Genomic DNA, 14,165 nt, shown 5'->3' with positions numbered 1-14,165 from the left:
CCAAAAAATATAAAAAAAATAAAATCCAAATTATATCTAAGCTCATGGACCGAACCTTTCTCTTAAGTTGATCTTATAAAGGACATGACTCTTCTTTTAAAGTGAGCCTATAAGAGCTACTCTTCTCTTGAACCGGGCCCAAACATGTTATCCGAGATTATAAGTTTTTAAACCTTCACATGGTTTTTTTTTAGACCTGTTAAACTTGAATTTATCATTATGTATATACATAAATTAGCATTTTAAATTATGATTACCTTAACATTGTCAATGAGCTATAATTTAATTAACTACTAGTATCTCATCTCTCTTGAAAAGAAAAAAAAAATTATAATCACTCATGTGTAATTAAATAAATCAAATTTATATAATTATAAATAATTTAAATTTCATGTCAAATATTTTGTCCACCTCATCTATGTTTTTTTAAAAAATGAACTTAGAATTAGTCGATTTAGTATATCCCATTAACAAATCAAAATTTTTATAAATAATTTTTTTAAAACTATTTTTTCTCTAAACAATTTTATTATAATTTTTTTTAAATAAAATAAAATAATTTTAATTAACTGTCTTGATTTTCTAGACTGGGTTAAGAGGGGGTCGGGTTTGATATAACTCCACAACTAATTTTGAAGGGTTGTACAAAAATAAACCCACACGTACGAGTCACGCAAAACCTCCCCTAAATTCTCCATGATATAAAACCAACCAGAACCCTCTCTGCTCACTCCTCTCTCCTCTCCCTCACTTTCGCCTCTCCAAGATCCATAAAAACCCTAGAAAGCTCCAACTCGTTCAAACGAGAGAGGTGAGAGGAAGTCACACGCCGGCCTCAACCTCCTTTCTCTCACCTGCCTCGCCGCCTATCTCTCTCCGATTCGATACCAGGCTCAGGTTCGCTCCTCTCCTCTCTCGAATTTACACTTTTTAGCTATCAAATGATCTCTCTCCGGTCACAACTTTTTCTCAGTTACAGCTTCATTCCGATTGAAATTGAAGTCTAACTCGAAGCTTAATTGCTAGGTTTTTCTTTTAGATTTGGAGTTTTAAGTGTAAATGATTATCTTATATTTTGCTTCGCTCCAAAGTAGTTTAAATGTTTGATGTATATCTTATGTTCGTCATTTTCGGTTTTATTCTTGGAAAATAGAAAGATAACGTGTAAATTAGAGAATTTTTTAAAATTAGGGCTTTGGTTTTTTTTTCAGAGATTTTGATCAGTCATGGCAGCACCAGTGACGCAACTCCCAGTTCCAACTGCTGATGTTGTATGTTTTTTAACCTTTGAAAATTTTTTGTTTGTGTTTTGTTTGCTGTGGATTTTTAATATGGATCTAGTTGAAATTTTTTTGTGGTTGAAGGTTGGTAATGCTTTCGCGCATCAGTACTACCATATATTGCAGCAATCCCCGGATCTTGTTCACCGATTCTACCAGGATGGTAGTAAGTTTGGACGTCCTGGAGAGGATGGGGTCATGAGTACCACTACTACCATGAATGTGAGTTCTAGCTTGTTTTATACACATCCATGTAAAGTTGTTTAAGGTAGTTGGACTGTGTTTTCTTTTTGTCAGATTTGAGAAATATAATATTTGTCTCTTGCTTGCAAAATGAAGCAGAAAAATGGCTAATTTCTTATCTCAGTTAGATTTGTTTATTGAACCTGAAGAAAGAGACAGACTGTCACTTTCTGTCTTAAATATTGATTTCTATTAGAGGATCAGATAAATGCAATGAGGATTTCTCTGGGACACAATAGCTTGTCCAGTGTTTCATGGAGTACTTTTGGGGTATTTGAAAGAGTTGCTTTAGCCGATAATCAATAAGATTGGAAAGCCTTTCATCTAGATTTTATTTTATTCCTTGGATGATGCCTTATCTTTTTTTTTTTTTGTAATTAAAACTTTTTCCCCTTTCAATAATTTCTCCCTCTCCTTTTACACACACACGTGGTTTATTTCAATTACCTATTTCAGCAATTAAGAACATTACTGCAGAATTTGTTAACTGAAATGTCCTTTAATGTCCCATGGATATCATGCTTAATGTTTAGCCGCTCAGCACCCTTCTGTAACTGCAAAAGTTGAATGCCCACAAACTTCTCCTTGCTAGTTTTCTTGATAATGAGAGTTGAATTTGTTGTCTGTAAATGTGGGGCAGGCTATTAATGAGAAGATACTTTCACTTGGATATGGTCAAGTCAGGGCAGAAATTGTTACAGTTGATTCACAAGAATCTTACAAAGGCGGAGTTCTTGTGCTAGTGACTGGGTATTTGAATGGAAATGACAATTTGCGACAAAAATTTACCCAGAGCTTCTTCCTGGCTCCTCAAGACAAAGGTTATTTTGTGCTGAATGACGTGTTTCGGTATGTTGATGACTCCACACACCAGAATGGAAATCAAGAGCCTGCCAGCAATTTTGAAGCCCCGCTTGCTCCTGACCAGGGTAATGAAAAACAGATCATTCTTTGAATGCGCATCTTTTTTCCAGCCTCCTTATTCAAATTGAAGGTGTTTCTGTTTTCAGATACTCCTCACACACAGGAAACTCACATTTCTGAGCCAACAGCTGCTTTGTCTGAGGAAGTCATTGGAGGGGAAGTGTACAATCCCTCTGAAAGTGGGGATGTTTCAGTTGAGGTAGAGGAAGAGGAAATTGGGGATGTTTCAGTTGAGGAAGAGGAAGAACCAATGCCTGAGGTTGTTGATGAAATTCCTCCTGATTCCCAGTTAGTGGCTGACTCCCAGGTTGTGGTCGAGTCTAGTGCTAAGATTGAAGACGTTCCGAAGAAGTCGTATGCCTCCGTTGTAAGTAGCATTTCACAACCCCCCCAATTTGTTGTTTCTTCACTGTCATTTTGCCACTAAGATATGCATATTAAGCACCCTCAAGTATGAACATTTAGAAGTGTTTGCTGGTATAGATTCAGCTGATATTGTTTGCCATGTTCTCGCTTCTCTTCCGTCATTGGATTTGTTTTTACTAAGTTATTTCCAATTCTGTTCCAGGTGAAAGTTCAGAAGGAGTACACTGCACCTTTTTTGAGTCCTACCCCTTCTCCTCTGAGGTCTGCACCAAAAATCCAAGAACAAGTGACTGCTGCAGTGTCTCAACCCCCAGCAGCTGAGTCACATGTCTCCAGCTCTAATGCTTTCGAAAATGGGAATGCCCAAGAGAGTGAAGGTGCTTGGTCCTTGAATTGCTCTGGTGTTTTTTTTCCAAATCTTCAATGATTGTTCCTTGTATGCTTTTAATTTTATCTATGTGCATGCTTGCATACCTGACCTGCTTATTTGTTCAATTGGTTGTTTACAGAGGGTCCTTCTATCTACGTGAAAGGTCTGCCTTTAGATGCCACACCTACCTTGCTTGAAAACGAGTTCAAGAAGTTTGGACCTATTAGGAATGGTGGCGTTCAAGTTAGATTCCAAAAGGTAGGCATCACATTTTTTTCTTTGTTTTTGGTCAGTTATCCTTGGTATTCTTCTAATTCCTGTTATCCATTGGTTTCTGACAGGGATTTTGTTTTGGCTTTGTGGAGTTTGAAGTGGCGAGTGCTGTGCAAAGTGCATTAGAGGTTTCCATCTGCTATGCTATGCTTTTGCTTATGCTCTGTTCTTTTTATTTTATCTGCAGATAGATCAGTCAGTTTGTTTCCTCATTTAAATAATATGGTGTTATTCCACTATGACATATGATTTCTTTCCTTGTTAGTATTTTGAGATGTCTTGTTTCCCTTTTCACTTGAACTAGTAAATTGGACATGTAATTGTGGGTTATCAGCAATATGCCTGTTGCACCCTTTTAGTTGTGTTTCTTTTTCATTGATCTTCTTATGATAAGAAGTCTTAATGTTTTCAAACTGTTCCTTTTATTTTCTTCTGTGATTCCAGAATGTAGGTGGAGCTTTTCATCCTTTCAAGCTCTTTTGTCAAATTAGTTTAGTTAATTTATATGTTAATTATAAGCTCATTGATGTTGCAGGCTTCACCTGTTATGATTAATGGATTCCGTGTCATTGTTGAGGAAAAGAGATCTACTTCCCGAGGCAAGCTGAATTTTATCATCAAATTTTTTTACTTTAAGATCTATCACCCTATTCACTTGCAATGTGTGAGCATGATTCTTTTTACTGATTTGTAACAGTTTTGGCCAAAATGATGTCTAGTGATTTAGCTTGAGCCCAGGAGTTCTATTTAGAATAAAGAATTGGAGATTTGATCAAATCAAGAAATTGTATGATAGAACTTCAATGTCTATTCTTTTAGGAAAGTTAATATATAGTAACCCCCTACATTCTAGGAATTTCATCATTTATAATCTCCTTAGAGCATCTATCAGTTATATATAACATGGAGGGTTTCTGTTTGAAAAAGGAGCTGATGTCGTAAGCCATCATGCTATATATTATCATGCCCCAAACTGAAATAATTGTAAGGTATGCCTAATGGAAACAAAAAAGCATTTTGGCTTTTTAGTAATCTGTTCCAAGAGGACCTCAAAATCCAGGTTATTCGTACAGATTGAAGGTGCTTTATCTATCTCAGAAAGTGAATATCCTCAGACCAATTTTTCATAGTGACATCTCTATTTTTATAATGTTTCCGTGTATTGGTCTGTATGGTGCGGGACAGCATTTGTGCTTGTAAAACTGGAAAATGTGATTGAGCAAGAAGTATATAATCTACTCTCTCTAGTTTAAGCAAGAAGTGGTTTTTTCTCTGATGTGATTTAGCTTATCTATCTCTTTCTCTTCACCACAGGGAACAATAGGGGACGATTTCCATCTGGATCAGGGGCTGGATATAAAAGCGAAGGAATGAGAGGGCGTGGTAATCTTGGAGGAAAAGTATATGGCAGGATTGAAATTGGTATCAGAACAGAGTTTGGAAACAGAGGCGGCAGTCGAGGTGGTGGATATTCAAACCGTGGAGGCGATGGATATTCAAACCGTGGAGGTGGAGGTGGAGGTGATGGCTATTCAAACCGTGGAGGTGGAGGTGGAGGTGATGGGTATTCTAACCGTGGAGGTGGAGGTGATGGGTATCGGAGAGCTGATAAGATGGGGAACAATGGTGGTCGGGCAAACCGTTCTGGTGGTTTAGGTCTTAACGGCACAGCCAAGACTACAGCGCCACGAGTATCTGCAACGGCTTGAAGATCAGTGACTTGTGAATTGTTATGGAATGGTCAGTTTCTGTTTTTAGTGAAATAGTATTAGGAGAGCGCTTACACTTCTATGGATGAGGTTTCTTAAATTTTCTGAAGGGTTTTGTCCATTTTTCCTTGGTATTGAATCGTTCTGGGTGGATGCTAGTAAATTTTCTTGTCTGGTATAATACTAAATCTGAAATGTCACTTATTTTCCATTTTTCCTTTGGTATTTAATGGTTCTGGATGGATGCTTGTAAATCCTCTTGTTTGGTAATATACTAATTCTGGAATGCCCTTTCCGATTCCCATTATATTTCTAAATCCACGTCACACCATTTCAAGTCCATTTTGGGACCTTAATTTTTCTTATCCTCGAGGCTCGAGTTGATGTGTGTACACGGATACACGCGTCCAAGAAAAAATATCTCCGACTAGTTTTCTAATTCTTTTAATGCTTTCCTTTTGTCATTGCTAGAGGGACAAAATGCCGACGCATGCATTCAAATATTTCTCGAGAGCTAGCTTTCTTCCCCGCGGACATAATATTTCTCGAGAGCAATCCTCTGGAGATAGGGACGGCAATCCTCCAACAGGGATGATGACGATTTTGAACTGAATCTGATAGATACCGATCCCATCACGATCAGTTAGAACCTAAAAGTCAGGTTGATGTACCTAACCCGAACTTGAATTAAACTAATTATGTACTAAATAATTATAAATTATTGCATTCATATGCAAGTTAATCCCAGTCGGGTCAATATATAGTTATTTTAAGTTCTAGTTCTGGCATGGATAAAATAAAACCGGACCCGTGAGGATATCCTCGCATGGTAAAAGATTAATCAGACATTTGATAAATTCTTGAACAATATAACATTAAAATCCAACCATGTTTTTTTGTAGCTACACCTTGCGGTCAAATACACATTTTAGTTGACATGCTTTTGTATTAATAAGTGGGAGAAGAAATCTAAAATTAATTCAACTTATGCTACACTTGGGGTGGCGCTGGATTTCTTCCATCTTAGATGCGAATAATTGACGGTGGTGTAACAAGAGGACACAAGATATAGGTTTTACTGGCACTGGCAAATCTACTGCGAGGAAGCTTCAACCATGAAGGGTATTTAGAGACCAAAATTGCAGGCCTGGACAAACTCCAACTCGTAGTCAACATGCTTTGTCCATAGGGGTTTAAACTGGGTCATTGCAATATCAAGCCACGGCTTCATATTCCCATTGAAATGCACCACCGCGGCAGACTGAATCTCATCCATACTAATGCTAGGATTATACCCAAGTCCCAGGACATGCCATGACTTGTCTAGCGGCTTCGTTGTTGAGTAAAATGTGATTAAACCCGGGGGCAGCGTCCCCAATTTCCACAAGGTTCGGTTCTCATTCTGCATCATCATCAGAATCTCTAGTTAATAATGCACAGGACATCAAAGACACAACAAAAATCGCAGCTTTTACAGACATGCAACCTTGTTTTAGTATTTACGGCCATAAGAGACCATCCCACAGAATTTAGAGTAGGAGAATTAAGGTCATCAAGTTAAAGGATTTTTTTTTCAAAAAGTAACATGCTTGCAAAAACTACTCTGCGCGTTTTATAGACGCTGTCCACATTTTTTCTTCTAATGCTGGATTGCGATAAAGAATTGGAGATTAGAAAACATCATTCTATGCCGAAAGAGCCTAGCATATGCCCTGATATAAATCTAAGCGACGAACTAATGCATGTTAAAAAGAAACAAGGAAATAACAACTCAGCAGAATATACAGAACAATAAGGCAATCTTACCAGGTTCTGCCAATAATGATACTCTTCCGTGCACTTCTCTCTCCTCCAAGCATCCAAATCAAAGAAGTTCATGCCGTACGCCCAAGCACAAGCCTTCGGGTTAAACTTCTCCTTGATCAAGGGGTGTGAGAAATTCATATACTGAGCATACCTATGAAATGACCCGAAACAGGTCTCCACAGCTCCATTCACCTTCCCATCCATATCTATCTTCCATAACCCGGTCAAGTCCTTCTGCACCACTATATCATCATCTAAAAACAATATTCTATGCAACTTTGGATACATCTCCGGCAAATAGAACCGTAAGTGATTCAAGATTGACAAGTACTTGGGGTTCCTAAACTTCATATTTGTAGTATCCTTGGTTGCATTCTCGAGCTTATTCTCAAAGTAAAACTTCTGCAGATTCGCAGACTCCAATTGCTTAAGTACAGGCACATATGAAGAATTCAAGAATTTATAATCCTCAACAGCTTTCACCTCTATATGTGCCCCATTATAATCTTTTAATTTAAACATAACCTGCATTGCCCCGAGATTCATTTTATCAGTCACAACATGAAAAACATGTTTCCATGGCTCTTTTGCATTCTTCACCGCGGAATTCACCACCACCGACGCTGCAATCACATTATCAGAGAAAATCGCATAATGATAAAGCTTCGGATCCTCCAACTCCGGAAGGGGTGGCTTCCCTTCATCATTATACTTCTCCGGATGAGCAATCCTCTCCTCCATCAACCTCATCGCAAGGCAATGCAAACTCTTAGGTATCGATTTCGCAGCAATCAAACTCGAAAACGCCCCTTGCTTTTTCGCTTTGGTTAACTGCTCATTAACCGCAAAAATAGTATCCTTCAATTTCTGAATCTTCAACTGATTGTCAAAACTCTCTTTCGCTTCAGCAATCACTTGCCTCGTAACTTTGATCCTCTCTTTCACTTCCTTCTCAAACAGTCTAAGCGTGGCCTCATCAATGGACAGAGAATCCGACTCGGAAAGAGCTCTATACGATGGCTTGTTAATAAGATCAGTGTAATTTCGCGACAGATCAGCAAAAACCCTAACAAGCTTCGAATTCTCAAGCTTCAGTTTCCGCGCATACGATGCATACGCATGCGCTAGCGACCGGTGATCATCCGCTTGCTTCCGGATCTGATCCAATCGTGACTTAAGCGGATCCGATTTCATCGCCAGCACGGATCTCCTGCCGGATCCCAACCCGTATCCCACATTACTGAAACCCTATATCAAATATTAAGAAAAAAACAGAGAAATAACAGGATTATACTCCTAACTTTAATAATTAATGCTCTGATTTCCGTTACATTTTCACATAAATTAACATTAATTACAATTAGTTAGTTAATTAAATAATTAATCATGAATCAGATCTAGAGAGGGGGAGCTTACATGGGTGTCGGTGGTAGAGTGAGAGTGAGCAGTGAAGAGAAGAGACACGGTCAAGAACAGAAACACTGCTAGTGATACAGCCGAACCCAACACCCGAAACGAAACGCCGATTCCACTGCGCGAGCTTCTATGAGTCGCCATTTTCTTTTCCTTTTCTGCTTTCGGTTTCTTAGCGAGAAGAGAGAAAGATAGAGATAGAGAGAAATGGCGATGGATGGCGAGGATGATAAATCAAAAGTCAGAGACGGGGACAGGAAGTCTCTCTTTTTCGCTGCTCTTTGTTGGTTACAGCCTTACAGGTTTTGGAGACTTCTTTTTAATTAACGGGTTCGAGCGAGATCTGGTGAAATCAAAATGTAGACCCCACGGTGAGTTTTGGGAAGTAATTAAGATGGACGGCTGAGATTGGTTACAGCCTTGCAGGTTTCTGAGACTTTGAGAAATCGAAGATAAACTCCACGGTGGGTTTTGGAAAGTAATTAAAAGAGACTGAGATTACGCGTGCTGTTGGTCTTAGTCTGGGTGATGCCAAGTGGTTAGTGGCGGTGAGGTGACGCGGGATCTAGTGTGAACTGATCAGCCTCAGTCAAACCATCCAGACTGCATTGCTGTATATTCATGATAGCTAGGTGTTAGGAACTCTCTCTCTCTCTCTCTATATATACATACATACATACATACATACATACTATAATATACTATACTATACTTTAAAATACATAACTATATAATATAGATATAGACTCATTTCACTGTAAACCATACTATAAAATAGAATATTTATGTTGTGGATAATTTTGTATCACTGTGAAAGCATTGTTTTTTTTATTTTATAATTAAAAAGTGCTATTAGGTTATTGTTTTTTATATTTTCTATGTTAAAAATTGTTAGGTTTGGCTTGACAGCCAGACTTATCACTATTAGATAGCCGGACCTAAATTGTTTCCAAAAGATGTTAAGTTTGCCTAGCAACTAAATTCATATATGTCCAATTTTAGTTTTTTGGTCTCTTTAGATTTTTTTCATTTCTCTTATTTAATTTTTTTCATACACTAAATAGAAAATAAATTAATGAAATTTTTTTATATTGTATAAAAATTAGATGATGGTATTTTTTGAGGATGGATTGATTTTTTCTCTCTTAGCGTTGAATCTTGCTGCCCAGAAGATCCCAATAGCATTGGGCTCTACCTTCAGTAAGCAGCAAGCCCAACAACATTGGGTTTGGCTGCCTAACCAGACCAGACAACTTTTGAACTTTTTGCCCGTTAGATACAAGGTTCTTGGATTTAGCTTAGCTATCAGGCTCAATGTTATTTGGTCAATCTTTGTAATCAAATTTAAAGTTATTTTAGGTCTGGCTTGGCCGCTAAATCTAAAATACTTAATAAATTTTCTATACTTTTTATTTTTTTTTACATTTAAAAAAATTATTATTCATCCGGGCAATATGCTAATATATATTAGTTGTCTTATAGTAATTTGACCATATAATTGTGAGAGGTGTTTTTAGAATTTGTTTTTATAATATCTTTAAAATATACCTTTATTTTATATTATAAATTAAAAGAAATTCGATAAAATATTTTTAGATATTAGTTTTAAAGTTTAAATCCAGACTTAAGAAAAAAACATGTCTTCTTAATTACTATATCAATATTATTCATTATTATTTTATGAACTTATTAGGTAGGTATTTAGATAATTCAGGTAAAAAATTGCTAATTCAATTTCTTTTGTTGTTCTTTGAATTATCTTTTTTTCAAATAATATTTTAATAAAAAAAATCAAATTCTCCAAAATAATTTGAATTTTTTTTTTACCAAAAGCATTTTTATCTCTTTTCCAACTCAGTAACAATTACCTGTACATTTATAATTTAAAAAAAAATTCTTTCATTTCGGACAATTCAGATTTTTTGGAGCTTTTTAACCCTCACCCGATTTTCCCAAAAACAACCACCTAAAATCTTCATTCTCTGAAATTATTTAAAATTTCTCACTCAAATTAGTTCAGAAAATTTGGATAATACAATCAGTATCATAACTTAACAAAGAGGGAAAGAAAGAAGATAAACATGCTTGGAGAGAGGGTTTAGATAGATCTATAGAAGATGGATATTTATAGCTGACGTGGAGTCAGCAATAATCCACTTTCGTCCTTATAATTTAAATTTTTTAATTTAAACTCATGTGGCTTTTTCTCTCATTTGACCTCCGACTGAGTGGATCAGTCAAAAACTTGATTTTACTTGTTAATTCGGACCTGGCCCGACTTTTAGCATATTGTTTTGTTAATTTTTTTTTATTAAAACAATATTATTTTAATTTTTTTAATGAAAAATCTTAGATCAACCCCGCAAACCCTCCAAATCGGTGATCGAGTCTTGTTTTGGGCCAGCATGGGGCTGTGTTTCACAACTGTGCCTCAAACCAAGACTCGGACATGGAGAAATTGTCTTGGGTTGGACACATGCAGTACCGAACAAGTGCAACTCTGAAATGATAATCCTGCCAACAATCACTGCGTGCCCCATGCGAACCCACACACATTTCTTATAAAGTGGGCAAGACTTCCTCATCAGTGATTCAATTATTTTCTTGGCCATGCCTAGGCGTCATGATCATGCGCCATCTTTTATGGTTCCTAAATTTATTATGCTGAGCAGAGGAGCTCCGTCTAACCAGCTACGGACCCAGTTACAAGCTAGCTAAAGGAGCAGCAGAGCTTAATTATCACTCACCAACTCTATATATGTCTAAGGGATCCAAACTTGACATTTATTGGAGTAGAAAATGTATACCACAATTTCTTACGGGAAAAAAAAAGAACTTGGTATTTACTTTTATCCTTGAACAGAATACATAACAGTCTGTTAAGCCATTAAAGCTTTGAACAGGTCGAAGTACAACTTGGTTTAATGATGCCCCTTCTTGCTATGCTTGCTCACATGGTGCAACCATCCAATTCCTTTGAGGGCCTTGGAGATCTTGACAAGATTTGGCCTTCCCATCCCCAAATTCATCTTCCCAGCTGAGAATTTCAAGGCTTGCAAGCAGCACAGCTGCCCGTCACTTTTTTCCTCTTCAAAGTCTTCCTCATCATCATAGTACTCGATGCTGCCTTTCTTTCCCTTCTTTGCTCTGCCTTTTGCTTGAACTTTAGTAGAGTCTGTCTCGTATGTCTCCCAAAGCATATCCATGCCCTCACCTCCATCCACATTGTGTCTCTCCTCAAAAAGCTTGCATGCCAATGTCCTCCTCCATTCCTTCTCTTTTCTCATTGACCCAAAACTCCCAAGGTTCGAGTGCCCCAATGTTTGAGAGTTGTCTTTAACTTTGGAATTATAGCCTCCACCATTACCTGGACTCCATGGGTTTCCTTCTAGTTCTTGGGAGCTCAGCTTTGGAGAGTAGTAGTGCTCTCCACCATCATCGTCACTCACTTTAGCTTCACTTATCTTTTGACCTATTTCCTTGGATCCGCTTATAATCATAGATTGTTCTTCTTTTCGATCTTCGGCTTTATTGGAGTTCACGTTAAGTGGCTTGAGTGCTTCTTTTTCTTCCTTTTGGAACCATATATCTTCAAACTCCTCCTTTTGATGCAAGAAGCCTCCTAACGTCTTTCCCTCCGCAATCAGCTCATGACCATTACTTTCTGACCTTGTAATCAAAACTGAATTTTCATCTAGATTAACGTTGACCACTTGATCAGAGACCCCACCGGCACCAAAAACTTGATGAAATATTGAACCCTCGTGAACCTGTACCAATTGACCAGTACTTGAACAGGCGCTGATCTGATCTTTAGCTTGTTCGACTTCCGTAACTTCAACCGCGTGGTTTTCTTCAATACCAAGAGTTGACGTCTCAAACACAATCTTATACGCTTCTAGCTCCTCAAAATGATGAAACTCTTCAGTCCCATCTACTACTTTAGACCGTAACCTCTCGACAACAGCTTGGTATGTTTGTAGGTAAAAGAAACTTACCTTGGATCCATACAATTCAGTATGAGAGTTGTCATTGACAAGACTGGGAGAGATGGTGAGAAGGGCTAGGAGTAAAAGGGAAGTGGTGATGAAGAGAGGGGATAGAAAAGAAAGGAGCTTGAAGAGGTACGGGGAGAAGAAGACCAAGTAAGAGAAATATAGAGGGTGAGAAAGAATGAAAGAACAGAAGAGGAACAAGTCAGAGAGGAGAAGACTTAACAAGCGGTCAGTTTTCTTGGTGGTGGTTGACGGTGAAGGAAATTCAGACATATTTTGGCCACCCCTTTGAAGTCTGTGTGCTGAGAGAATCAAAAACAGGTGTAGCTAGCTAGAGATCGTGATAGAATATGGAAATGCTGAAGCAATTTGTCTGTTCTTGTCTCGGCTTAGTTTAAGGAAGGGAGAGCACAAAAATGTGTGCAATTGCAAGTAAGAGCGGCGTGAATGAAGGGGGAAAAACATGAAGGGAAGAGAGAGGGAGGGATAAAGAGAATAACTAACATCGACAAGAAAAGCAACTTTGGAAACCTTGCACTGTCTATCTAATATCTATAACCACCAACTTTCTTTAATGTCTTTTTCTAGTCTTTGTTTACCGTAATAATACACCAGCAGCAATACTGTTGTAATTAACAACCATGGAGTCTGTAGAAACTCTAGCCTGTACAGAGAAAAACATTGCTGCTATTTCCAATCACCAAGTGCTAATTGAGAAAGATGCATGTTTTTCCAACAATTATAGGCATTACATAGCCAATTTCTTATCAGATTTGGTAGGTTGTCTGAAAAATATCTTCCATTTACTTAAATTATATCAATTCAGAATATTATTTTATTTTTAAAAAATTTATCAACATAAATCTAATTAGGTTTGACTAAATCAATCATCATCAATCTATTATGTTTACTAATTTTAATACAATTAAAATGTTTTTTAATTTTAATTAAAACTCGATTCAGTCTAATTTTAAATTAAAATTTTCTAGACCAACGCACCAAATCATGCTGGATTTATAACATTAATAACTTATATTTCTTTTTTATATCTCAAACCAACTTAAACATTACTCCTCTCTCTCTCTCTCTCTCTCTCTCTCTCTCTCTCTATATATATATATATATATATATATATATATATATATATATTGACCAAATTAAAACTAAAAAAAAATTGTTTGTAGACTTTAATTAAAAAATAACATGTTCACACCATCTGCTACTCATGGAACAATTATTGATGCATATGTATAATCAACAGGATCCAGATCCAAGGCAAAATCACCTCATGTAGAGAAAAGATGATCTTGTTACTAATTATTAGTAAAGGGTAAATAATTAAATCCAATATCCTTGTGTAGTTTGATAGGTTTTCAATATATCCGTGTAATATCTAATTCTCATGTTATTATATCAAGTTTTTTTTAATCTAAATTGATAAATATTAGTTTTCTATTTTATAAATACTCTTGAATTTCTGGTATTGAGGAAATGGAAGCAATAAATAAAGAAAACATATGTGTGACAAGTGGCTAATTTTCTTTTTATAAGCTTTATGAGAGAGAAAACAAAGACCTAAAATTCTAGAGGAAAAAATAATAAATCCCAGAAGATTAAATCTAGATCTTCACAATTTTAATTTTTTTATAAATAATAAAATTGAATTTTATTTTACAAAATTGAGTATAGTTAAAAATACAAATTACATTTACTTCAATGTCTGGTGTTTTTTATTTTATTCTGCCTAAACAATAAGCTATATATAAACCTATATATATATATCTTT

General features: G+C 36.6%; 3 protein-coding genes across 5 annotated transcripts; 1 reads left to right on the top strand and 2 right to left on the bottom strand.

Annotated features, from left to right (window-relative positions):
• The first annotated feature begins 676 nt into the window (after window positions 1-676).
• On the top strand, window positions 677-5,390 carry LOC133692016 (nuclear transport factor 2). 3 transcript variants are annotated; one of them, XM_062112669.1, is made up of 11 exons: window positions 680-897; window positions 1,212-1,271; window positions 1,365-1,502; window positions 2,164-2,452; window positions 2,534-2,814; window positions 3,016-3,190; window positions 3,323-3,441; window positions 3,525-3,584; window positions 3,992-4,055; window positions 4,771-5,007; window positions 5,044-5,390. In XM_062112669.1, the coding sequence occupies exons 2-11, from the start codon at window positions 1,227-1,229 to the stop codon at window positions 5,163-5,165; spliced, it is 1,530 nt and encodes a 509-aa protein (XP_061968653.1). In that variant the 5' UTR covers window positions 680-897; window positions 1,212-1,226; the 3' UTR covers window positions 5,166-5,390. The 3 variants fall into 3 exon arrangements, with proteins under 3 accessions (XP_061968652.1, XP_061968653.1, XP_061968651.1); XM_062112668.1 differs by having other exon boundaries at window positions 677-897; window positions 3,992-4,060; window positions 4,776-5,390; XM_062112667.1 differs by having other exon boundaries at window positions 4,771-5,390.
• Window positions 5,391-6,013: 623 nt separating this feature from the next.
• LOC133692015 (galacturonosyltransferase 8) lies at window positions 6,014-8,715 on the bottom strand. The gene is made up of 3 exons (XM_062112666.1): window positions 8,388-8,715; window positions 6,972-8,219; window positions 6,014-6,567 (listed from the first exon to the last, which is right to left on the bottom strand). The coding sequence occupies exons 1-3, from the start codon at window positions 8,526-8,528 to the stop codon at window positions 6,292-6,294; spliced, it is 1,665 nt and encodes a 554-aa protein (XP_061968650.1). The 5' UTR covers window positions 8,529-8,715; the 3' UTR covers window positions 6,014-6,291.
• Window positions 8,716-11,141: 2,426 nt separating this feature from the next.
• On the bottom strand, window positions 11,142-12,916 carry LOC133691325 (uncharacterized). The gene has a single exon (XM_062111780.1). The coding sequence runs from the start codon at window positions 12,650-12,652 to the stop codon at window positions 11,306-11,308; it is 1,347 nt and encodes a 448-aa protein (XP_061967764.1). The 5' UTR covers window positions 12,653-12,916; the 3' UTR covers window positions 11,142-11,305.
• Between the last annotated feature and the right edge of the window lie 1,249 nt (window positions 12,917-14,165).

The sequence above is a fragment of the Populus nigra genome, chromosome 4 (assembly GCF_951802175.1).
Source record: "Populus nigra chromosome 4, ddPopNigr1.1, whole genome shotgun sequence".
Classification (NCBI taxonomy): Eukaryota; Viridiplantae; Streptophyta; class Magnoliopsida; order Malpighiales; family Salicaceae; genus Populus; species Populus nigra.
Note: the sequence above shows the minus strand (reverse complement) of the source record. Positions and strands in the feature narration are given on the sequence as shown.

Bases quoted from the DNA above. Each gene is read 5' to 3' on its own strand.
- LOC133691325 (XM_062111780.1), bottom strand. From the start codon at position 12,652: ATGTCTGAATTTCCTTCACCGTCAACCACCACCAAGAAAACTGACCGC.
- LOC133692015 (XM_062112666.1), bottom strand. From the start codon at position 8,528: ATGGCGACTCATAGAAGCTCGCGCAGTGGAATCGGCGTTTCGTTTCGG. The intron at 8,220-8,387 runs GTAAGCTCCCCC...TATTTGATATAG, and splicing joins ACTCTACCACCGACACCCAT to GGTTTCAGTAATGTGGGATA. The intron at 6,568-6,971 runs GTAAGATTGCCT...ATGATGATGCAG, and splicing joins ATCATTATTGGCAGAACCTG to AATGAGAACCGAACCTTGTG.
- LOC133692016 (XM_062112668.1), top strand. From the start codon at position 1,227: ATGGCAGCACCAGTGACGCAACTCCCAGTTCCAACTGCTGATGTT. The intron at 1,503-2,163 runs GTGAGTTCTAGC...AATGTGGGGCAG, and splicing joins GTACCACTACTACCATGAAT to GCTATTAATGAGAAGATACT. The intron at 3,442-3,524 runs GTAGGCATCACA...GGTTTCTGACAG, and splicing joins TTCAAGTTAGATTCCAAAAG to GGATTTTGTTTTGGCTTTGT.